The sequence below is a fragment of the Pinus tabuliformis genome, chromosome 7, assembly GCF_031772625.1.
Source record: "Pinus tabuliformis cultivar Carrire ecotype Pingquan chromosome 7, CPIR1, whole genome shotgun sequence".
NCBI lineage: Eukaryota > Viridiplantae > Streptophyta > Pinopsida > Pinales > Pinaceae > Pinus > Pinus tabuliformis.
The window spans coordinates 283,720,252-283,737,491 of record NC_142293.1 but is presented as its reverse complement, the minus strand read 5'-3'; the positions used below and the strand labels follow the sequence as shown (position 1 = coordinate 283,737,491).

At 38.6% G+C, this 17,240-nt stretch overlaps 1 protein-coding gene and 1 pseudogene across 2 annotated transcripts; both read right to left on the bottom strand.

Moving 5' to 3' along the window:
• Window positions 1-2,624: 2,624 nt before the first annotated feature.
• On the bottom strand, window positions 2,625-5,132 carry LOC149246974 (histidine kinase CRE1-like). The gene is made up of 3 exons (XM_089442994.1): window positions 5,103-5,132; window positions 4,315-4,849; window positions 2,625-3,438 (listed from the first exon to the last, which is right to left on the bottom strand). The coding sequence occupies exons 1-3, from the start codon at window positions 5,130-5,132 to the stop codon at window positions 3,329-3,331; spliced, it is 675 nt and encodes a 224-aa protein (XP_089299120.1). The 3' UTR covers window positions 2,625-3,328.
• Window positions 5,133-10,704: 5,572 nt separating this feature from the next.
• On the bottom strand, window positions 10,705-15,927 carry LOC149246973 (histidine kinase CRE1 pseudogene; annotated as a pseudogene). The gene is made up of 3 exons (XR_016263255.1): window positions 15,754-15,927; window positions 14,938-15,455; window positions 10,705-14,047 (listed from the first exon to the last, which is right to left on the bottom strand). The product of XR_016263255.1 is annotated as a histidine kinase CRE1 pseudogene (transcript).
• Window positions 15,928-17,240: the final 1,313 nt, after the last annotated feature.

Genomic DNA, 17,240 nt, shown 5'->3' with positions numbered 1-17,240 from the left:
TAAAATTTGAAAACCTTATCCTAAAATAGACACATCTATCAATATAATTATTGATAATTAAGATGAAATTTTGAAAATCTTATTTCAAAACAAACTCTTTTGTTCGTAAAACAAAATATATATATATATATATATATATATATATAAGAAATGAAGAAATTACACTCTAGAGATACATTGAAATACAATATGTTCATGAGTTTGATTGACAATACAAACTAGAAATATAATATATCTAGATAGGTTATATATAATTTATTTATATTTTATATGTCATATAGCTATAATATATATTATATTATTAAATATTGTTAATAAAATTTAATTAATTACATAAATTTCTAAAATTTAACTTTTAATTTTGTTAATATTTTATTTAAATACAATTATTTTTTTAAACAAATTACTATATTTATTATTAAAAAATATTTAAAATATAAAATAATCTAAATTTAGAATTAAAAAATGAAATAAAAAACTTTATTTGATAGACAGTAGATTAGCATGAGCAACTATATTCATCATGTCAATTTCAAGCGTATAATTATTTATTTATTGGTAAAAGTTTGGTGGTTTTCTATTTTGTTGTTTTTTTGGGTATATTTTGGGTTAAATTTGTTTGAAATTTAAAATGCATTTTCTCCCACAAAACTATTATCATCCCCCATTTCCATGGGAAAATATAGGTAGATCAACTCGAAAAAATCTACCCACCGACCAAACTAGCAAGGTCTAATTTGACCGTAAGACCTCCCGATTATCGAAATACTTATGAATATATAAATAATACATAATATATAATTATTAGAAGTATTATAAATTTATTAAATCTACCAAAACCAAATTAAATTAATACTCCATCTAAAAAGCTTTCACTTTAAAAATCAATTATATATATATAGATATATAATAGCAAATTTATTTGGAATCTAAAATGATTAGAAAACTCAAAAATATTTTAAAAATTAAAAATATAAAATATATAGTAAATTTATTTTTAAATAATTGAAAATCCAAAAATTAATATTAAAACTGTAAACTGACATATTGAGAAACAGAATCCAAAAATAATGTTAAACATTTTGAACCACCACCTTGTATGTTCTGAATTTAAGTTTGTTTGACGTATGTATTAGGTTGCAAGCTATCGAGACTCTGTAATCTGCAATGAATGGACTATGCATTAAAATTAATAATAATCAAAAAGTCAGGATGGTTTTGGACAGTGAACGCAACATCTTACTTTAATTACAGGCATAGAACAGTAAGCAAACACCATATGCATAAAGAAGCTGTGCAAAAGAATAACAAACTTTAAATAATAATAACAGACTTTAAATAAATAACATTATGTTTTCTATTTAACATGTTTATAGTTGGTTATTTAATTTTAGTAATAACTTTGATTTGGGATAGAAAGATATATTTTGCAATCCAACAAAAACTTGGCTAAAACATTAAGATATAATTTAAAAAATAAAAATAAAATAATTAATTTGCAAAATTAAAAAATATACATTATGTTTTTATTTTTGAAAAAAAAAATTAATTTAAATATATATAAAAAGTACATCATGTTTCTATTTTTTTGGTTTTATATAAGAAAATTATATATATATATATATATATATATTAAAAATTCAGAGCATATAGACATTATGCTTCTACTCACTTTTTGTGTTTTACCTAAGAAATTTTTGTGATGCTCCTGCTTTTATCGACATCACTGTTCTTAGTAATTCCATTGTGGTAGGCCATTTATTAGACATTAATATAATTATGATATGTTATGGTGTTATGAAAATGCAAATAAATCATGTGGAAACTCTAGCATTGATATCTAACTAGTGCATAAGAATGCACACTCATAGAATACATGTGAAAAAGTATGGGTTAGCCAGTTGCCATGTCTTGTAAACAGAATACCATGTCAGATCATCCCAGTCGTTGCATCCTGAAAGGATAGGAATGATAATAAAGTTAAAATACTGAAGTTGCCATGTCTTGTAAACAGAATACCATATCATCCCAGTCGTTGCATCCTGAAAGGATAGGAATGATAATAAAGTTAAAATACTGAACCTTGACTGGGAACAAAATATGCAAATACCAGCAGCAAATGCCCTTAGATTTCCATTCATCCCTAACTTCAACTTTACAAATATTGATCCCACACTGCATTCACCCGCAGCATATAAAACTCTACAACTTTACATGTTTGCAATCAATCTACATACCATAACAAGGCTTCCAAAGAAGATGAAAGTGAGGAGCTCTAACTTTTAGACAAAAACCGTATCATTGAATGGGCCATCAGTACATGCGACATGCAGTGGAGACAAATTGAGAAAATTCAGAAGCGTTTGATTACAAACAAATTTAAGATTAGAAGTGTAATTCCTTATGATATCTTGTTAAGTGAAACAGGGACTACTCCTATTGAAGCAATTGCTATGGTGCGAGTCATAAGGTATTTAGAGAAAATTGAGCAAATAGAGGAGGGTAGATGGCCTAAGGTTGTCTTTAATGACAGATTGTGCAAGAGCAAAAAAACTTGGATGCAGAAAAGTAACAAATGGTTTAGTAAATGGGGTATTTGCTTGAACGCGTGTCCCATAAACAGCAAAGAAATAAAAGCTTTTGTTATGGAAAAGTTCCACAAGCGTACCTGAGATAAGGAGCTAGGAAGAAAGAAAAAGTATTATATTGAAGTGTTTAATCCCACTCATAGCCATCAACCAAAAGCATATATAGAAGCCAATATCTCTTGGAGAGCAAAAATTCTTATTGCTCAGTTAAGGACTAATTCTCATCAACTCTGTTGTGAAACAAGGCGCTGGAAAATGCCCAAAGAAGTGTGGGAGGAAAGAGTATGCATTTTTTGTTCTTCCAGAAAAGCGGAAACAGGAAACATTTTATTTTAGAATATGAGACCTTCAAAAACAACAGGGAAAGTTATGCAGATATGCTAGCAGCTAGCTCTTGGGATAATCTATTTAGCGAGGGGTTTGTCGAGAAGCTGGGAGCATTTATTTTGAAGCTTCACAGAAAAAGGGCCGAATACATCAAGCAAATGAAGAAGCAATCTGTCCCACAGGCTATCTTTAGCCTCGTAGATGTTAAAATAATTTCTTTCTTTCTTCTTTCACAGGGGCTATGAAATCCCGAGAGCCTATATCTAAACACTGTCTGACTAATGACTCCTTGTCAAAAAATGGAGCCAGGGCCCTGTATAATTGTTCCACTTCAAAAGGTTTTGGGACACACCCATACATGCAACATCACAGGCATTCCTCATGGGTTGCCTGAATTACATCGGCCGTCATTGCTAAGATTCGCACATGCCATCTATTGTTGGTAGCCAGCATTTCACCACCGTTGCTTGCACAGTCCATGTTAGCAAGTTCTGCTGCTCTGATCTGTCGCGTAGCCTCAAACCTGAAGAATGGAGGAAGAAATATGAAAAGAAATTAAGATTGACATTTTCATTTCAAATTTTTACAAGTTATAACAAATGTATAGAGGTCAGTCTTCAAAAGTCTCTCTTTGGACAAGAGGCGTCAGCAATCTCATCTATAGTAGTGCAAACTTGCAAAGGACGTGTAAATTTTAGCTAGTGCAGTCTTTCCATGATAGTTCTCTACTGAAATAAGAGATGCACAAAATTTCTACTGATATGCATGCTCTTCAAATTTTCTAGAAGATGGGTTTAAACACCAAAAACTAGAATTTGCAGATACTGCAAAACCCAATTAAAGCAATTGATACCAGTCAAATTGCAGTCTTTAAATCACCAAAACAATACATGACCTCTTTTTGGTTAAATTGCAGTCTTTAAATCACCAAGACAATACCTAACCTTTTTTTTGGTTAATTATTCCCAGCTTAGTAGCTTTTTTCCAAGGTTTCACCCCGGGAAGACAGTCAGCCTCCCTCTACCCCAGAGGTAAGAGAGGGGTTGCTGGTACCATGGGAGCCCACGGTATAGACTCATTTAAGAGCGTAACATAGTTATTCTATTCCAAAGCATAAACATGTCAATTTACAAGAATAACAATTATTCCGCCCAACCACTCAACCTAAACTCAATTGATATACCAGCTTAATAGCTATTCTCCATATTCTATAATGTATATCCTGTTTAGTAGCTATTCTCCATATTCTAAAATTTTGTATCCTGCTTCTACGAAATGTTTAGTTCATGCTTCATGCTATAGACATTCCAAAACAACATCAAATAGAACAGGAAAGACAATTCAGAAGAACAATCCATTTCCTACAAATGTACAGAGGTCAATTGGGAAAAGTGGGAACCCATCCATTTCTGGAAATTGTGTGCCTGTCGAAGCATGGAAATTGCAGATTTCCTACCGTCTGTGCAAATAACATTGGCACCATACTTCTTCAGTGCACCAGCAGCCACTCGACGATTGACAATGTTGCCATCTACGACAAGTACGCCTTTTCCAGACAATACATTACTTAAAGGAGAGGAGGTCTTCAAAGGTTCTCTTAGATGCTCTCTTCTGTAGCAAAATCCAAGAGCTAGCTGAAGACAAACAGCCAACAGGCTAGCACGTAAAGGCTTCAGAATAACTGTCTCTGCAAAACCTGCAGCTTTAGCTTTCTGAGTTTCTTCAGCTGTCAGCGATGTAGCCAAAAGAATAATCTTTAATAAACCCTTTGACTGTAGAAAGGGTACTCTTCGAAAGAGACTCACTCGTACTTGAGAGGAAATAGGATGCCAGTATCTGGACCCCAAGAATCCTTCTCTATTAGCACCATATCTATGCCATCTTTTGCACTTCCAGTTGCAACAATATGAAAAGGAACAAGTACCATTAAATAGCTATAGTAATGAATAGATAGTATTCAAAGAATGGCTTGATAAATTTGCACAATGCCCAAAGGTTACTAGCCTCTGGCTCTAACTTTTACCTTTAAGAATGCAAAATGGATGAAGGCCTGGAAACATACCTACAACCTTCTGTTGGAAAACCATCCATTCCATTCAGCATAGATAGAGCCACTTTAGAACTAGTAATGCTGTCCACCTCTATGCCAAGCCTCTGTAAATGGTATTTTGTCACCAGGGAACGTACTGGGTTACCATCCAATACAAGTGCCTTCATGCCCTTGAAATTAGTCGGTAGCCTTGCACCTCATAGTAAATCATTGTCACCATCAGCACCCACTTGGCCCACATTGAACAAAGCAGTGAAAGAAAATGTACTTCCTGGGCGGCTTATAAATCTTATCTCACCACCCATTAATTCAAATTTCAATCAAGCATCGGCTGATACTGAGGCCAGTTCCCGTACCCACATAAGTTCGAGATGTAGAGCTGTCTGCCTGCATAAATGAGGTGAAAACTCAATGTTGTGCAGGCATAGGAAATCCAATCCCTGTATCCTCCACACTAACTGCAAGCTTTACAACATCTGTCAACCTTGCAGACTGCCCTTTTCCATCAGGTTCAGAAAATAATTCATCACTGCCAATTTCATGTAATATCTTGAACGATTCCCAATTGTTTTTGCTATCCGCGGCTTCTGAACCACTCAAGATATTGGACAAATCGTAGTTATTTACTGCAGGATCCTCTCCAATTCTTTCGTAGGCAGATATGTGTTAGAACGTCAATTTCCTGTGCAAGATGAACAAAAACAAAAATGTGCCCATTCTCCGTAAACTGCAAAAGCCATGCTTGAAGACAGTATTAGTAGACATTCAAAGATTTGACATCAAAATAATTTGAAACTTAAATGCTATAAAATGAAAGATTAAGCAAACACAGCCTCAATTGTTATTGAGACATGCCTAAAATTTACAAATTCTTGCTTAATTGGATACTTCAAAAGTCAAAAGTTGCACATTGCAGATAAAATATGTAGAGTAGCAAATTGGTCCATTTAGGGGAGGAATAGCAATATTGTGTGTTGTGTTCATTTTTCATGAATCAAAACCATATTTAGGATCACTTATCCGATTATTCAATCACATGAACAAAAAGTGCATGGAAATCTGTTGTCAAATACCAGGTTCAAAACTATAACATGAAATAAATTTAGTTGCTTTCACTCTGAATATGACAAATACAACTAAGACCCACTAATTGAAGCATACAAAATAATTTTACGGGATGGTACAGCCTAAGCTCTCTTGCAGGATTTGGGTCCAATAGATACAGGTTGCTTTTCCTAGTTTGGATATTCCAAAATAATTCCAAAAATTGTGGTAATTTTCTTTCTAGAGTCTGCAGTTCAGTTGGCTGGACAGCGAAACCAGAGTGTTTTTCAACTGAATGAAAATCTTAACCTGAAATTTTGCATCTAGTCATTTGCTCTTACACGTGATGTTATATGCAAAAACTTGAAAGTAGAACTAATATGTTCTTGGGATGTCATAAATTTAAGATAATTGTTACCCACCACTTTGTGGGTGATATCCCTAGGAGAAATTTTTCTCCATAATGAGCCTCAGCCGGCAGCCAGCAGCCCCTTTGATGCCTCCTACTAGCGCGTTGTGTCATTTCTCTGCCACCTGAGCCAGCCATGTGGTCCCTCGCCCACCTATTGATCATATGTTTGAAGATGGGCCTCCCGAATCTAAAGGTATGTCTTGTCATTTGGTAATTGAGTATTGAGTTTATTTATCATGGATACTTCTGGGTATGGATTGGTGGGGGGATTTGGTGGAAAGAGTAGGCTTAGTTGTACTCCTGTCCCCTTGATCTCTTTTGGTTCCTACCCTTGGATCTTAGTCCCATGGGATCTCCTTTATTAACCATTCGGTTCTAGGGTGGTAGTACTTGGGAAACCCCAACATTGGGTGTGTGGTCCCGCTCCTTTACCCGCACATATTACTCCCTTTCCACTCACTATACCCCCATTCATCTTTTCTCCCACCTGGGTCCACATAGGGCTAGCCTCCCTATCCCCTTGCCCCCACCTTAGGTCAGGGCTAGAATGATGCCCCGGAGGTTGAAGCAATTAAAAGAAAAAGTCAAAAGCATAATTGGCCACATTTAACAGGAAATTGTACCACAAAACGTAAAAGATAGTTGGGACAAAAATAATTAGCACGTGGGAAAAATCCATTACATAAGCTCTACCCCAATCATTGGCCATCACCCTGGTTCCATAGGCCCTAAATGAGCCTCCTCTATCATTCAAGAACCCATGATTGTCCCAACCCCTGGAGGGCAATGAACCGCCCTACCTCAAAAGCGGTAATCACTGCTATATTATATACATCATGCTCTATTACTTTTAGGTAACAATGGTATGTTCTATGCTTAATAGCAATTTTACTTCAATTTCTTTATAGCCCAATATCAATATCCAATTCAGCAATCACATCAACGTGACAGTAAAACGCAGATAGAACATAAACATAAACAGTAGAAGACAAGCCAAGACAAGAGGACACAAGATGTGGCACCAACTAGGGACAAACCCCAATGTGGGAAAACCCTTGATCAATTCTTCTTATATTCTTCAATAGTTCAGCAGAGAGAGAGAGAGAGATAGTGCAATTTACAAATCTGATAATTTATGATAGCAGAAAAAAGCCCTAACCAGAAAAGTCAACGCTGGTCATGTTAGAGTCGGTCCTGTTGCCCTCCATCAGCGATCAAAGCTCTTTGCATTTGCATAAGTAGGTGTCTCATCAGTGTCAATTTTTGCATCCCATTAGGCATGCCATAACCCTGATGGAGGCGCTGGTGTCTTTGTCCCCCTCTTGGCATTGCTGGATCACGTCATTTCAGTCCTTAGTCACTTTCAAGCTTGTCTTGTCTTGTCTTGAGGTCAAATTCGTACGTCTAGGGTTTTGGTCAAGATGGTTTACAAGGTCATGTCTCTGAAGGTCAATAAGTGCTCAGCAAGCCAAAGGGATGATTTTAAAGACGTTTCTTCGCCAATTCCAATCTTGTACAGTAAATTTTCACCTTGGATTTAAAAACTCTGTTTTTAAAGCCAAGGTCATTTTTCAAATTTTTGTAAAAAGTGATGAAATTTCAAAAAGCTTCCAAGGACAGCATGAAACCCTGGCTCCCTTGCCAAGATCCCTCAGATGATGTTCCTGCAAAAAATATCAAGCAAAAGCATTAAATGAGTCAATTTCAGGATAAAGGAAACCAAAATAGTCAATTTTATAAAGTGTCAAAGAGAAACATTATAAAGTGGGTTTGAGCATGAACTTATTTCAAATCAAAGCTATAAAGGCCCAATCTCCCTCCATCGACCCTCATTGTGCATCCAAGTTGTTTGCAAGAGCGATTGAGTGAAAGATTGAGTGAATTTGGGAGCTGGACAGGCGCGCGACCCGTCAGACCAGGTGCGCGACCCGTCAGAGGCGCGCGACTCGTCAGCAGCGTTCCGGCAGTGCATTTTTTCAACGGGCGCGACCCGTCAGCGCCCTCCTTTCCAAACCGACTGCAAATTTGTCCAAGGACCCTACAAAATCGCCAAATTGCCTAAGGTAGGCTCTCCAACTTAAAAGTGGTTGCTTGTTATGGTTAAAGACATCATGAATTCATTTGTAAAGATCTCATTGTGCAAGGGAAAAGCTTCCATGTGGCTGTAGTTTGAAATTGTAAAAATGCCTAGGGTTTTATGTTGTTTGAAGGTATTCCCCTTGTAATCATTTTTCCCATTTCCCATGTCATTTTCCCTGTTTTTCTATATAAATTTCTCTTTTGAATTTGTAAAGAAAAAGCCAAACCCTACCCCTCTTCCCTAAAAAATGAAAAATTAAAGCCCTAACCCTACCTCTCATTACTCATGTAAACAATGTATATGATGATGCATGTGCAATGATTTTTTGCAATGGTTTTTCCTTAAATCCCTGTGTTATATATTTATTCCCATTTTCCCTTTAAAAGTGTCCCTCCCCTAACATTCCCTTCATGCTCCTTGTCCCCTTAAAACAACATTTTAATCAGCAGTTTTCAAAGCAGAAACAGCAGTACATTTCAGCCACTTTGCTCTTGAAACCATGTCAGAAACCGAAACCGACTATGAGCAAAGTGATGACCGTGAGTCAACACCAGAAGTTGAGCCTGCTCCGGAACATGAAAAACCACTATTGGGCCCGAATGCACGTGTACAAGGCAAAGATGAAAGTGCTCCAAAGGCGGTTGGTCAAAGCACAAAAACGGAGAAAAAGGCCCGATCCCCTCCACATCTTGGCCGAGGCTTCCTTGAAGGAGCATGGCACTAAATAGCCTAGCCACAACACAAATCCCAAGAAATTTTGAGCATTTTTGGTAAATTTTGGTTTTTTCAGGCAATTTACAGGTTTTCTCCATTAACGGATCTCACCCCCCGCGCGACCCTTCATCCTGGCAACTCCATTTTGCAAAAACTCAGCATTTCTAGATTTGTCATGAGAAGTTACATATGCTCATCAATGGACTTGAGATTTTATGAAGTTTTGGGCCTCCAGAAAGTCAAAAAACAAGTAAAATTTGACTTTCTGCCACATTTTTGAGTTACAGAAAGCAGTCTTGGGAGATTGCAATTTTGGAGGGGCAAATGACCACCAAATTCATAAATTCCAGTTGGGTTGGAAAGTAGACTCACAGACCTTTCCAACAAGCCTACTCTTGCTCGATTTGGCCACCTGGAAGTGCCCCAAATGTGGTCCCAAAGGCGCGCGACCCGTCAGGCAAAGGCGCACGACCCGTCAGGCAAACTTCTCCAGATTTCAGTGTACAGCCCAGAAAAATGCAGTTTGACCCTGTTTGACTTTTTGGGATGGATTATTAGGCTCTTTGATGTAATTATTGTACTTTTATGACACTTTTACTCTTATGTACCTCTTCTAGAAGATTCATTCATGAAATAGGTGAAAATTAAATGAATGAATTGGTTTCCTAGCTTATAGAGGCAAGTTGTTTTGACTGCCTAGATTTTAGTGCTCAGTTTAGAATTAGTTGAAACAGCTCCTAGAAGGATGAGCTCGACCCCTAGAGGCAAGGGAAGAGGTTGGCTTGCCTATATTATGTATTTTCTTAATCATTTTCAGAGGTTGGAAGGTTGGACTCTTGAGGGATAAGCTATCATTGTATTATTCACTGTATCTCTGCAATTTTTGGCTAAGGAAGACCAGGGTTTTGCAGTCCTTTTTGGGATTCTTGTGGTTACATGTATTGATGGTGTGTTTCTCTATGTACCTGTAAGTGTGTTATGTGAATCATTTCCTTTCTTTTCCTTCTGCACATTAAACAAACGAAGTGTTAAAGTAAGAATTCATGACTGTCATGCTCTACTTTTAAGTTTGTTTAATTTCAATGTTTTCTACTGTTTAAGGAGAATTCAAAGTTATTGTTTGCTCTCCTTAGCTCCTCACCTGTCATTCCTAACCATCCATCTCAATCAAAAGCATCAATACTGTCTCCTACCTCGCCCCAAAGAACCCCTTGCAGAAACTGTGTCCAATCCCCGCAGCCAAAATTGCCATCCCCTCAATTTGCCACCAAAAACCCTAAAAACCCCAAATCAACCTTTTTGATCAGTTTACTAGCCTAAAATCAGTGTTACCCTATTGGTCATCTCATCCATTGAAGATCTCACCGAGATAGACCGGGGAGAGCCCTCTCCAGCCCCGTAGGGCTAGCTACGAGGCTAAGTGGTTTGATGTTGCCTTGAGGTTTACCTTTCTCAGCCTGAGGTGAAATTTCAAGCGCTAACAGGTCAAACATGGCAGAACTCTTCCTCTATTCAACTCGGTCAAACCCAGTCAACTTCGGCCTCCGACAGCAAACCCAAATAGTCCAAAACAGCCCCGAAAAGTCTAGTCAAATGCTTGTCAACGAAAGTTAGATTGCAGCCAGCAACTAGGGCAGTCAACACTAGCCAAACCAGAGGTCAGATCACCTTGGTTTCTGTGCCAAAATCTATGGCCTACCAAGGAGAAGCAGCCACACCCAAAGCACAGTCAAGGAGAGGTCAACGAGCCCAAAACAGCACCTCTTCACTTTGGTCAAACTTGGTCAACGCAGCTAAACAGAAAATCCTCCTTCGCACGTGTGAGAGAAAGCTACTCGAATCTGCATACCCAATCAAGTGAGGAGAGAGAGATGAGTGAAGATGAGATGATGGAATAATGACTTGAGGTCTCCTTATATATGCAACGTTGAGAATGAACTGGGGGTAAAAATGCATGTTTTTATTGCTGGCCAACCTTGACAAATTGTCAATAATACAAATAAATTCATATCTTCAATTTTACATGTCGGAATCGGATAATCTTTAGATCAATCCTACACCTCTCGGAGAGAGAAATCCAAGAAAAATTATAGTTGTCATAAATAAGGTGACCCATATGGAGTTTGGCCCTAGTTGCCAATTTTAACACTCCCTCTCAACTAGGGAGAAATCCATTTTCTAATCCATCTGCCAGTTGGTACTATCTCTGTCATCAGTGCACTACTCTGCTCTGCTGAACTATGAAGAAGAAGAAGTGATTGAGAATGTATCATACCATTCTCTACTGACCCGAAGTCAGTCCCAGATAAAAGAGTGTCTCATACCACTCTTATAGACCCGAAGTCAGTTCCAATAAAGAGAGTGTGTCATACCACTCTTACTAACCTGAAGTCAGTTCCAATTGATCCCATAACGATATCATCCTAGCATAGGGAGTACGGTAGTACACGATGTGTCCATCGGTAGTACTATGGTCCCTATCCTCATTTCCCTACTCATTGGCCAGATGAGAGGTACTTCTCATGAGTCCCACACTACATGGGTAGGATGACTCAGCAAGAGAAGGATGAACCATTCTTCCTACCTACATGTCGGCACGGGGTATCACAGGGGAAGGCTGAACCACTCACCCTGTACACAACAAACCACTAGGGGAAGGTTGAACCACTCACCCTATGGTTGCTCATCACTCCATGAAGTACCCCAAGCCCCCCGTAGCTTCCAGAGCTCAATGTCTTATATCATACAAGACCCTCATAAGACGGTGTCTCCATGACTCCTAGTCGTTCTCGGAAAGTCAAGAATTTGACCTTTCCCAGGGGCTTTGTCAGAATGTCGGTGACCTGCTCATCAGTCCCAATGTGATGGAGCCTTATTGCTCCTCGTTGTACCATATCCCGGATAAAGTGGTACCTGATATCTATATGCTTGGAGCGATCATGAAACACAGGATTCTCTGATAATCAGATCCCACTTTGGTTGTCACAGAGGATCACAGTGGTATCCAGCACATGTCCAAACAGCTCACTGAAGAGCTTCCTCAACTTGACAGCTTCACAGGAGGCCATACTAGCAGCTATGTATTCGACCTCAGCGGTGCTCAAGGTAACCGATTTCTGCTTCCTGCTCATCCAGGATATCAAAGCAAAACCCAAAGAAAAACAATATCCAGAAGTGCTCTTGCGATCCACCACACTGCTAGCCCAATCAGCATCAGAATAACCATGCAGCCTCACATCTCCAACAGTGTATCTCAATCCATGAGCGATTGTGCCCCAAAGATATCTCAGAAGATTCTTGGCACCAATCCAATGTATATGATGAGGCTCAACCATATATTGGCTCAGCGTGTTAACTGCAAAACATATGTCCAAAAGAGAGTTCACCAAGAACATCAGTGCTCCTATTAGTTGATGATAATCAAAGGCATTTCCCAATTCAGGTCCGGTAGCACTACCACATAACTTCTTAAAGTTAAGTTCCATCGGGGTAGTCACAAGCCTGCAGTCCACCATCCCAAATCTTTCCAATATCTTTACAACATATTTTCCTTGAGATAGGAAATTTCGCCTGGCTTTTGCCAGACCTCCAACCCTAGGAAGTAGTGCAGCAGTCCTAGGTCCTTCATCTGAAATTTAGAAGCCAACTCCCTCTTACATTTATGAATGAGAGGATTTGCACTTGTCAGAAAGAGGTCATCCACATAAAGTACCAGTATGAAAAGTTTATCATTTTCAACCTTAAAGTAAAGGTTCAGGTTGGCTTCACTTCTAGTGAGTCTCAGCTTCATCAGATAGCTATCAATCCTCTCATACCAAACTCGGGGTGCTTGCTTCAAGCCATAGAGAGCTTTCTTCAACCTGCATAGATGAGATTCTCAGTCATGAACCTCAAACCCCTCGGGTTGTTCCACATAGACTTCCTCTTTGATCGAACCATGCAAGAAAGCAGTCTTAACATCCATCTGATGTAGGTTCCATCCTTGCAAGGCAGCAAGGGCTATGATCGAGCGGATGGTGGTGTATCGGACAACAGGTGCAAATATCTCATCATAATCTACACCTTCATTTTGAGAGAAGCCTCGAGCAACAAAGCGAACCTTAAACTTTTCTGCACTTCCATCAGCTCCATGCTTTGTAGAGCCACTTAGAGGTGACAATTGATTTTTCCAGGGGTCTAGGAACCACATCCCAGACATCATTCTTCATAATTGACTCGTATTCTTCATTCATAGCATCCTTCCATACTTGTTGCTTCACGGCTTCTTCAAATGATGAAGGCTCATTTTGAATCATAGTGCTCATGACAGTCAAGTATCCTTGATACCTGTTCGACTTCTTGCTTTCACAAAAAGTCCCTCTTGGTTGTCTCTCAGCGTCTTCGAGAATCTCCCTAAGCCATGAGGGTCTCCTCTTGGAGGAGGAGGGCTCTTGAGGAGGAGGATCAATAGGATCCATAGGTTCATCAACATTCTGCATCGTTTCATCTTCTTTTTCACCTTGACTTTCAGTGTCTACTTCTTTGTCCTTCCTTAGGATAGGAAGGTTGTTGATCTTGCTAAGAACCATATATCTAAACACTATCTAACTAATGACTCCTTGTCAAAAAATGGAGCCAGCGCCCTGTATAATTGTTCCTCTTCAAAAGGTTTCGAGACATACCCATACATGCCACATCACAGTCATTCCTCATGGGTTGCCTGAATTACATCGGCCGTCATTGCTAAGATTCGCACATGCCATCTATGGTTGGTAGCCAGCATTTCACCACCGTTGCTTGCACACTCCATGTTAGCAAGTTCTGCTGCTCTGATCTGTCGTGTAGCCTCAAACCTGAAGAATGGAGGAAGAAATATGAAAAGAAATTAAGATTGACATTTTCAGTTCAAATTTTTACAAGTTATAACAAATGTATAGAGGTCAGTCTTCAAAAGTCTCTCTATTGACAAGAGGTGTCAGCAATCTCATCTATAGTAGTGCAAAAGACATGTAAATTTTAGCTAGTGCAGTCTTTCCATGATAGTTCTCTACTGAAATAAGAGATGCACAAAATTTCTACTGATATGCATGCTCTTCAAATTTTCTAGAAGATGGGGTTAAACACCAAAAACTAGAATTTGCAGATACTGCAAACTCAATTAGAGCAATTGATACCAGTCAAATTGCAGTCTTTAAATCACCAAAACAATACATGACCTCTTTTTGGTTAAATTGCGGTCTTTAAATCACCAAGACAATACATAACCTTTTTTTTTGGTTGATTATTCCCAGCTTAGTAGCTTTTTTCCAAGGTTTCACCCCAGGAAGACAGTCAGCCTCCCTCTACCCCAGAGGTAAGAGAGGGGTCCCCAGAGGTAAGAGAGGGGTTGCTGGTACCATGCCAGCCCACGGTATAGACTCATTTAAGAGCATAACATAGTTATTCTATTCCAAAGCATAAACATGTCAATTTACAAGAGTAACAACTATTCCGCCCAACCGCTCAACCTAAACTCAGCTGATATACCAGCTTAATAGCTATTCTCCATATTCTAGAATCTATATCCTGTTTAGTAGCTATTCTCCATATTCTAAAATTTTGTATCCTGCTTCTACGAAATGTTTAGTTCATGCTTCATGCTATAGACATTCTAAAACAACATCAAATAGAACAGAGGTACACAATTCAGAAGAACAATCCATTTCCTACAATTGTACAGAGGTCAATTGGGAAAAGTGGGTACCCATCCATTTCTGGCATCTGAACATCCATGAAACATGCATTGAAATTGTGTGCCTGTAGAAGCATGGAAATTGCAGATTTCCCACCGTCTGTGCAAATAACATTGGCACCATACTTCTTCAGTGCACCAGCAGCCACTCGACGATTGACAATGTTGTCATCTACGAGAAGTACGCCTTTTCCAGACAATACATTACTTAAAGGAGAGGAGGTCTTCAAAGGTTCTCTTAGATGCTCTCTTCTGTAGCAAAATCCAAGAGCTAGCTGAAGACAAACAGCCAACACGCTAGCACGTAAAGGCTTCAGAATAACTGTCTCTGCAAAACCTGCAGCTTTAGCTTTCTGAGTTTCTTCAGCTGTCAGCGATGTAGCCAAAAGAATAATCTTTAATAAACCCTTTGACCGTAGAAAGGGTACTCTTTGAAAGAGACCCACTCGTACTTGAGAGGAAATAAGATGCCAGTACCGGGACCCCAAGCATCCTTCTCTATTAGCACCATATCTATGCCATCTTTTACACTGCCATTTGCAACAATATGAAAAGGAACAAATACCATTAAATAGCTATAGTAATGAATAGATAGTATTCAAAGAATGGCTTGATAAATTTGCACAATGCCCAAAGGTTACTAGCCTCTGGCTCTAACTTTCACCTTTAAGAATGCAAAATGGATGAAGGCCTGGAAACATACCTACAACCTTCTGTTGGAAAACCATCCATTCCATTCAGCATAGATGGAGCCACTTTAGAACTAGTAATGCTGTCCACCTCTATGCCAAACCTCTGTAAATGGTATTTTGTCACCAGGGAACGTACTGGGTTACCATCCAATACAAGTGCCTTCATGCCCTTGAAATGAGTCGGTAGCCTTGCACCTCGTAGTAAATCATTGTCACCATCAGCACCCGCTTGGCCCACATTGAACAAAGCAGTGAAAGAAAATGTACTTCCAATACCTGGGCGGCTTATAAATCTTATCTCACCACCCATTAATTCAATCAAGGGCTGATACTGAGGCCAGTTCCCGTACCCACATAAGTTCGAGATGTAGAGCTGTCTGCCTGCATAAATGAGGTGAAAACTCGATGTTGTGCAGGCAGAGGAATTCCAATCCCTGTATCCTCCACACTAACTGCAAGATTTACAACATCTGTCAACCTTGCAGACTGCCCTTTTCCATCAGGTTCAGAACATAAATCATCACTGCCAATTTCATGTAATATCTTGAAGGATTCCCAATTGTTTTTGCTATCCGCAGCTTCTGAACCACTCAAAGTATTGGACAAATCGTAGTTATTTACTGCAGGATCCTCTCCAATTCTTTCGTAGGCAGATATGTGTCAGAACATCAATTTCCTGTACAAGATGAACAAAAACAAAAATGTGCCCATTCTCCATAAACTGCAAAAGCCATGCTTGAAGACAGTATTAGTAGACATTCAAAGATATGACATCAAAATAATTTGAAACTTAAATGCTATAAAAAGATTAAGCAAACACAGCCTCAATTGTTATTGAGACATGCCTAAAATTTACAAATTCATGTTTAATTGGATACTTCAAAAGTCAAAAGTTGCACATTGCAGATAAAATATGTAGAGTAACAAATTTGTCCATTTAGGGGAGGAATAGCAATATTGTGTGTTGTGTTCATTTTTCATGAATCAAAACCATATTTAGGATCACTTATCCGATTATTCAATCACATGGACAAAAAGTGCATGGAAATCTGCTGTCAAATACCAGGTTCAAAACTATACCATGAAATAAATTTAGTTGCTTTCACTCTGAATATGATAAATACAACTAAGACCCACTAACTGAAGCATACAAAATAATTTTACAGGATGGTACGGCCTAAGCTTTCTTGCAGGATTCGGGTCCAATAGATACAGGTTGCTTTTCCTAGTTTGGATATTCCAAAATAATTCCAAAAATTGTGGTAATTTTCTCTCTAGAGTCTACAGTTCAGTTGGCTGTACAGCGAAACCACGGTGTTTTTCAACTGAATGAAAAACTTAACCTGAAATGTTGCATCTAGTCATTTGCTCTTACACGTGATGTTATATGCAAAAACTTGAAAGCAGAAATAATATGTTCTTGGGATGTCATAAAATTTAAGATACTTGTTATCCACCACTTTGTGGGTGACATCCCTAGGAGAAATTTTTCTCCATGATGAGCCTCAGCCGTCAGCCAGCAGCCCCTTGATGCCTCCTACTAGCGTATTGTGCCATTTCTCTGCCACCTGAGCCAGCCATGTGGTCCCTCACCCACCTATTGATCATATGTTTGAAGGTGGA